The sequence below is a fragment of the Falco rusticolus genome, chromosome 17 (assembly GCF_015220075.1).
Source record: "Falco rusticolus isolate bFalRus1 chromosome 17, bFalRus1.pri, whole genome shotgun sequence".
Lineage (NCBI taxonomy): Eukaryota > Metazoa > Chordata > Aves > Falconiformes > Falconidae > Falco > Falco rusticolus.
The window spans coordinates 3,631,192-3,639,135 of record NC_051203.1 but is presented as its reverse complement, the minus strand read 5'-3'; the positions used below and the strand labels follow the sequence as shown (position 1 = coordinate 3,639,135).

General features: G+C 56.3%; 1 protein-coding gene across 1 annotated transcript; it reads left to right on the top strand.

Moving 5' to 3' along the window:
• Positions 1 to 1,540: 1,540 nt before the first annotated feature.
• Positions 1,541 to 5,733, top strand: LOC119158472 (pepsin B-like). Its single transcript, XM_037410459.1, has 9 exons — positions 1,541 to 1,919; positions 2,259 to 2,412; positions 2,822 to 2,939; positions 3,599 to 3,717; positions 4,092 to 4,291; positions 4,444 to 4,566; positions 4,732 to 4,876; positions 5,138 to 5,236; positions 5,394 to 5,733. Exons 1-9 carry the CDS (start codon positions 1,864 to 1,866, stop codon positions 5,544 to 5,546), a joined length of 1,167 nt encoding a protein of 388 aa, XP_037266356.1. The 5' UTR covers positions 1,541 to 1,863; the 3' UTR covers positions 5,547 to 5,733.
• The last annotated feature ends 2,211 nt before the right edge of the window (positions 5,734 to 7,944 follow it).

Sequence of the window (7,944 nt, the reverse complement as noted above, 5' to 3'; positions counted from 1 at the left end):
GAGAGCAGGGATTCCCTGGGCTGGAGCTGTTTGCAGATGGGCTGGGCCATTGCACCAACACAGGAAAAAACCCAAAAGCAAAGAAAGAGAAGTGCCTGGAGCTTGGCCCCGAGGAGAAGTCCTGCCTTGGGGCGGTGTGGGTACGTGCTGTTGGCCGAGTCCTGCTCCGTGTGGGGACACGGGATCCGTGATGTTGGAAACTGTAATTCCTTGAGTCCCGTTAGACTAAACGCCTCTGCAAACAAGCGCTGTCTAACTTGGGGTCAAGAAGTGCCACAAGTAGAATGTGTTTGTGTGCTGTAGAGGGCACCTTATTCCTTTGTCTTTTGGCAAGGCTGAGTCCCCGTGGGGACCGGCAGATAACAGTCGGTATATTGACGTTTTGATAACTGCTCTTTGCTTTCAGCCAGAATTTGCTTTTTATCCAATCTTAATAAGTTGATCTTTCTATCAATCCTGCTAGCAAACAAGATAATTGCTTTATTATAGTCTCAATATCCAGCAAAGGACACACACTCCCCGGTGCTCCCGAGGGAATGAAATCTGTGCAGCGCGTTGACATGGGATGAGCGCAGCGATAGCGACGCTGGGCTATCAGGAGATGACGGGGAACGCGATTTCCCCTCTGGTGAAGAGCCAGGCTGCTCAGATTTGGGGATGCAAAGCAGTGCCAGAGGAAGCTTAGAAAATATTTAGGTTATAACTGGAAACATTTTGGCCCATTTGCTAGAAAATATTTATGTTATCACCAAACAATGTTTTGGTCTGTTTCCTAGAAAATATTTAGGTTACGACCAAAAACATTTGGGTCCATTTCTTAGAAAATATTTGGGTTATAACCCAAAACGTTTTGGCCTGTTTGGGTGTTTGTTGGCAGTTTGGGAGGTCTGTGTTTGTGGTTCTTTCTTTCCCCCCCGCCCCGCCCTCCAAAAAAAAAGCAAACAAGGAATTTCTTGACTTTCTGGGCTGGTGTGAGGACCCGGTGAGGGGGTTAAACCTCCCCCATGCAGGGAGGCACAGCACCTGCCCTCTAACGCAGGATGGAAGGGGAATCGGTTGCTCCACAAAATAAAATAAAAAAGGAAAAATAGGTGATTTCTGTCCAAAAGAGTAAGAAAGCAGAAGCAGGAGTGAGGTGTGCAACATATGGAAATGAGCTGTACCTGGAAGATTGGATGATGAAGGACTGGGAGGCTGATGGAGAAGTGGAGGAGGACAGAGCAGAAGGCAGACCAGCACTGGCAACCACCTAAGGGAAAACAAGAGAAGAAACATCCCAGGCTCAGCAAACCCCTGGGACAAGCAGCTGGCCCAGCTCTGTGCGCCGTGCCCTGGAAAAGCCCCAGCACCAGCAGCCATCCCTCCTCCACGCCAGAAGGTCCCCACAGGTGGGTGGCTGAGACTGCAGCCAAAAGTCCGATGTGTTTCCATCCTACACCAAAAGCCACGAGCACCATTTTTTTTTTTGGGGGGGGGTGGGGGTGGGGAGGGGGGAAATGGTTTAAACAGGTTTCACCAAACACAGATAACGCCCCACCGCCACGATGTTTGGGTCACTCTTCTCTTTGCTGCGCTAAGAGCTGGTCTCTTATCGGATGATAACAATTTGTTCTTGCCGTCAAAGGTGTGTGTTGCTCTATTCTCACCGAAGCGCCTCGCTAAGGACACAAACTCCTCAAAATCCCCGTGGCCCAAAATACAAAGAAGCTGGGGGTGCGCCTGGTGGTAATGGAAAATGGAGGTCAGCAGATAAGGGAGGGGGTGTCGCTGCTTCCCAGTATAAAACCAGGGAGGCTGGGCAGCTTGGTTCGCTGCTGTGGTCTCTGAGAGGGTGTCCGAGGACCAGCAGACAACTCCGGCACCATGAAGTGGCTCATCCTGGCTCTCGTGTGCCTCCAGCTCTCGGAGGGGTTGGTGAGGTGGGTGTCCTGCGGCAGAATGAGTGGGGAGAGGGGAGATGGCAGAGCCCGGCTGCAGTCGTAAGCTGCACGGGCTGCACTGCATCCCCAGGGATGCTCAGCATCCTAACCGGGTGTGAGCTGGCCTCCTGCACCGCCACAGATCACGGTGGTCCTAGTCCAGGCTGCATCCCGTGCTGGGAGGGCAGCCCCTGGGGGTGCACAAGGCAGATGAGGGGAGGGCAGTCATCATGGCAGGGTCCAAAGGAGCTCAGAGAACTGACTGTTTGAAAATGCCCAAATCTCCTGATTTCCTGCTGTGTTTTGGTGGGGTGTTTTTTTTCTTTTTGCTCTCTGCAGAATCAAACTGAAGAAAGCCAAGTCTATACGTGAGAAGATGAGGGAGGCTGGAGTGCTGGATGAATACCTGAAGAAGATCAAATATGATCCAGCTAAGAAATACCTCTTCAGTAAGGACTATGTCGTGTATGAGCCGATGACCAGCCACCTGGATGTGAGTACCGCAGGTTCCCTGTCCCTGCCTGTCCGTACACCGCGCTCCCTTCTCCTTCCTCCATCCCCGCTGCCAGAGCGATCTGCTCATCCCTGAGCCTCCAGGAGTGAGAGACTGCTTTATTCCCCACTCTTTTTTAAGCTTCTACTTTAGACTTTGGTAAAGTTTTTCCCCCAGCCATGAAAAGCGATGCTTTTCTGTACGTAACAAAAGACAGGACAAAATAAATATTTAATATGACATCTTTGGGGAGAAAAAGTGAGAGTTCAGTCCATTCCTGGCAACTTTACGATTTGGAGGAGTGAGCCTGGTGTTCCCCACCGCCCTGCAAAGCACTGGGATGCCACCGCAGGACTGGCAGCCAAAAGCCTGGTCTGTCCCTGACCCTGTGGCCATCTTTTGTCTGCAGTCCTCCTACTTCGGGGAGATCAGCATCGGGACCCCCCCCCAAAACTTCATGGTGCTCTTCGACACCGGCTCCTCCAACCTGTGGGTGCCCTCCGTCTACTGCCAGTCGCAGGCGTGCAGTGAGTACCACAACCCAGGGTTCGCAACCCTGGTATCGCAACCACGCAGCCCAGAGCTCCCCCAGCAGCACAGCCTGGTTGGGGAAATCAGGGTACCAGATCAAAAATGATCCCAGCACGCTCCTCGGGGATTGCTGCTTCCCGGTACCAGCTGGTGCCTTCCTTGGGAAACACGGAGCCCTCTGCCCTTCCGTGCCTGGCTGATGGAAGTGGCCAAATCCCTACAGCTGTGGGTGTCCCCGGAGCGCAGAAATCTTGGTGGTTGTGCCTGACTTTCCGTGGCTGGGTGGAGGGAAGAGCAAAGCTAGGAATCGCGGAGCTGATGTCCTGCTGCCTGGCAGAGCTCGTCTGATGGAGCTGGCTGCCAGCGGGAGAGCGATGGGGATGTAACTGCCCATGGCTTTGCTCACGCTGGGCGGCTGATGGGGTGGTGATCACACCAGCTGTTCCCTGGAGAGGGATGCAGGCAAAACTGGGATGCAAACCCTGCCTTAGGGATAACCTCCAGGCAGAGGAGCAGCCTGTTCTGCTCTTCAGGACTTGCTCCCTGTCGGGGATGCCGCTCTGCCAGGCGTTATCCTGGCAGAGCGACCAGCAGTGGAAGCCCGCTGCAGCCAGGCGAGCGTGTGCCAGCAGCTTTGCCCTCCTCTCTCACACAGCCAACCACGCGTTATTCCAGCCCAGTGACTCCTCCACCTTCGTCAACAACGGCCAGTCCTTCACCCTTTCCTACGGCAGCGGCTCGCTCTCAGTGGTGCTGGGCTATGACACAGTGACAGTGAGTGCATCCTGCGCCGTCCTCGTCTTCCTGGGTGCTGTGTCCCCAGCACCAGCTGGCTGCCCCGATGGCAGGAGCCTGGGGGACAGCCTGAGGGCAGATCTCACGTCTCACGTAGCCAAGGCTTTGGCAAACCAGGGCCTGAGATGGGCAGAACCAACATAAAGTTGTTATCGCCACCATCAGTTTCCCAGCTGGGGTTTTACTTTGTTTTAATGCAATTCCTGCTAATTTTCCCAGCTGCCTGGTGATGTTTTCACCAGCTATGACCTTGCAGTGTGCTCTTTGGGCCGTCAGAGCATCAGTTGTCCATCTGACGGCTGCTCGGGTTTGCCCAAGCAGGCAGCCTGACCTGGCATCCCTGTCCCCTGCAGGTCCAGAGCATCGTGGTCACCAACCAGGAGTTTGGGCTCAGCGAGAGCGAGCCAACCCAGCCTTTCTACTACGCCGATTTTGATGGGATCATGGGAATGGCCTACCCTTCGCTGGCAGTGGGAGGGACACCCACTGTGCTGCAGGGCATGCTGCAGCAGAACCAGCTCACCGAGCCCATCTTCAGCTTCTATTTCTCTCGGTAAAGCTCTGCTGGGGCCCCTCTGCACGTCCTATGTGCACCGGTGTCCCTCTGCCCGTCCCCACGCAGGTTCCTGGTGAATTGGTCCCTGTCTAGCCCGTGCCTATTGCACCAATTTACCAATCTGCTGTTTTGACTCTGTGTTTTTGCAGCCAACCCACCTACAACTATGGGGGAGAACTGGTTCTCGGAGGAGTTGACACCAAGTTCTTCAATGGGGACATTATGTGGGCACCGGTGACCCAGGAGCTTTACTGGCAGGTCGCAATTGATGAGTGAGTTGTGTTTGTACCTGATGGGCATGGTCCACCCGGGCAGGTGTGGGCTCCAGGCAGGGGTTAGCACTGTATTTCAGAGCATCCCAGACTTACAGATCCAGCCAAGACAGGATTAGGTGCCAGTGGGTGCTTCAAGTAATGTCCTTCTCCCGGTTTTCCCAGGTTTGCTATTGGGCAGTCAGCAACCGGCTGGTGCAGCGAGGGCTGCCAGGCTATCGTGGACACGGGGACGTTCCTGCTGACGGTGCCCCAGAATTACATGGAGATCTTCGTTGAGTCCCTGGGCGCCCAGCAGACCAGTGAGGGTGTAAGTGCAGGGGATGCTTTGGAGATGCGCGGGGAGCAGTGGGGAGGCTTGCACGTGAGCCAGAAGCTGTGGGCTTGACCAGGTCCCACAAAACTCATGTGGCACCTACAGAACACGGTACGGCAGGCATGTCGGGGAAGGACGGAGCGGCATGGCACTGCCAGGGGATAAAGTGTGTGTTACCCCCACATACGGGGGTCCCTCTCCTCTCACAGTGGGTGCTGTTCCAGCCATAACCTCCTCTCCACCCTCTCTCCGCAGTACGCAGTTGACTGCAATGAGGTGCAGAACATGCCCGCCATCACCTTCGTCATCAACGGAGCTCAGCTCCCACTCTACCCCTCTGCCTATGTCATGAACGTAAGTATTAGCTGAGCAGCTTCATCCTGCCGAGCCCTTGGGGGCCTGGGAAGGACCCGGCGCTCCCTGACAGTGATGCTCTCCCTCCCCGCAGCCCAGCTGGCGGGGTCCTGGTGCTTGTTGGAGGCTCTGACTCCCTGTTATTTCCCCTTTACAGAACAACGGGTACTGCACTCTTGGGATTGAGGTCACCTACCTGCCTTCCCAGAACGGGCAGCCGCTCTGGATCTTGGGTGACGTCTTCCTCAAGGAGTATTACACTGTCTTTGACATGGCTAACAACCGCATTGGCTTCGCCCAGTCAGCGTAGAGGAAAAAACCAGCAAAATCCAGCCCCTCTCCAGGCCAAACGCACCTTAGGCAGCATTGCTGGAGCGCTGCAGGGTTCCTGTAGCCTAAAGAAACATATGTTCCTTTATGTGCCTGCATGGCTCCCTGTCCTTCCAGGATTTCTGTCTAAGTGTGCCCTCACGGTCTCCCGTTACAAATAAACAGCAACATCCCAAATTGTCTGTGACCTGAGTTTGTTGAGTGATGACTGAGCGCGGAGCGGTGGGTTGCATCTCTCAGATGCTCTTTCTCCAGCAAGCTGAGCACCGTGATGAACTCCTAGGCAGATTTCTGCAGAGGCAGCATGGGGAAAGCGGTGGGGAGGCTGTCCCTGGGCTGCTTCAAATCCAAAGCCGAAGTATTTATGTTTTTTGCAAAGGGGTATGACATGCTGTCAACTCCTAACAGCTGTGGGACTGAGTCTCAGCCTTTATCTGTCATGAATTATTGACCTTAGGGGTGGCTCTGGCAAGCGCAGTGGGCTCCGAGCTGCAGCTCAGCTCACAGCCTGGTGGGGTGCAGGGACAGGAGCTGCTGGTCCTTCTCCACACTGGTGCTGGGGTAGCTCCTGCAGAAGGTGCAGCCCACCTTCCGAGCCCTTAGGTACACAAGACATCCCACACCCAGCCCCGTCCCCTCGGTGAGGCTCGTGCGATTCAGCCAGGGGCTGCAGACTCTGTGCCTTGGAAAGCAGGGTCCCCCAAATCCCAGCGGGGGGCTGCTGGGGTGGGCTGAGCCTGGCTGGAGGCGAGGTGCCCACCAAAGCTGCTCTGTCGCTCCTCTCCTGGGTGCACAGGGGAGAGAAACGATCACGAAAGGCTCGTGGGTGGAGATAAGGACAGGGAGAGAGATCAGTCACCCGTTACTGTCGTGGGCAAAACAGACTCGACTTGGGGAAATTAGTTTATTACCAATCAAATCAGAGTAGGATAATGAGAAATAAAACCAAGCTTAAAGCACCTTCCCCCTACCCCTCCCTTCCTCCCGGGCTCAACTTCACCCCCGATTTCTCTCCCCGCTCCCTGCAGCGGATGGGGATGGGGCTGCGGTCAGGTCACAGCCCTCCTCCAGCGTGAGCCCTTCTGCAGTTCTTCACGACCCGCTCCAGCGTGGGTCCCCCCCGCGGGCACAGCCCCCCAGGCACAGCCGGGCCCAGCGGGGGTCCCTGGGGGGTCCCCAGCCCTGCCCCAGCCTGGGCTCCCCTCCACGGGGCCACAGGTCCTGCCAGGGGCGGCTCCAGCATGGGCTGCCCATGGGTCACAGCCCCCTTTGGGCATCCCCCTGCCCAGGCGTGGGCTGCCTATGGGTCACAGCCCCCTGCGGGCATCCCCCTGCCCAGCATGGGGTCCTCTCTGAACTGGGGGGGGGGATCTTCTCCCCCGTGGACCTCCATGAGTGCAGGGAGACAGCCTGCCTCATCACCGTCTTCATCACGGGCTGCTGGGGAACCTCTGCTGGGGCACCTGGAGCCCCCCCTGCGCCGCCCCGGGGGGCTGCAGGGCTGCTGCTCTCACTCAGTCTCACTCCTCTCTCCAGCTGCGGTTGCTCAGGGCTTTTTCCCTCTTCTCAAACACGTTATCCCTGAGGCGCTGCCACTGGCACTGATGGGCTCAGCCTTGGCCAGTGGTGGGTCCAGCTGGTAGCCGGCTGGCACAGGCTCCCTTGGGCATGGCGGAAGCTTCTAGCAGCTTCTCACAGAAGCCCCCCTCCCCCGCCATTACCAAAACCTGCCACAAAACTGCCATACAGCCACTTGTCCTCAGTGGGGGGACAAGCCCAGAACGAGGGTCTGACCCCTGCAAGGGTTTTGCTTTGCAGGTGACAAGCACCATACACCCGGCTGCGGTGCAGGGGGGCAGGACACAAAGAAAAGGGCTTGGTCTTAAACACCAACCACAGCCCCGGGGAGAGGAGTTCCCCAAGGGATTCCACAAAAAGCTGGTTCTGCTCTGTGCCATCAGGTCTAACAGTGCTGTGTGGGTCCCTAGCGGGATGGGACGGCTTCATCCTCCCCCAGCTGCTGCTACATCACTCCAGGGGGATGCTCACCAACACCTACTCAAGCAAATACAGAGCAAGCCGGTGGCGGTGGACATTGCTTTGCTTGCAGTTTGTGCTGACCTTGGAGTGATGCAGGGACACACCATCCTGTCTCTTGCTGCTGCTGGTGCTTGCAGGGCTGAACCAATCGCTCCAACCAGGCGAGGATAAAGCTGTGGGGCTGGTCAGTCTTGCTGGGCATTGGGAAACCTCAGCAGGGTGCATCTGGGAAGGCACCGATCTTCCTTGCAGCTGGAAAAGGTTTAACAAAGTCCTGTCGTTACGTCAAAGTGGGAATATGAGGCCAGATTAGGTTAACCCTGACATCCAAATGACCC

What these genes read in the sequence shown, in the direction of transcription:
- LOC119158472 (XM_037410459.1), top strand. Translation starts at nt 1,864, where the DNA reads ATGAAGTGGCTCATCCTGGCTCTCGTGTGCCTCCAGCTCTCGGAGGGG. An exon ending in TGGGCTATGACACAGTGACA is followed by an intron (nt 3,718 to 4,091) that starts GTGAGTGCATCC and finishes TGTCCCCTGCAG; the next exon opens with GTCCAGAGCATCGTGGTCAC. An exon ending in CCCAGCAGACCAGTGAGGGT is followed by an intron (nt 4,877 to 5,137) that starts GTAAGTGCAGGG and finishes CTCTCTCCGCAG; the next exon opens with TACGCAGTTGACTGCAATGA.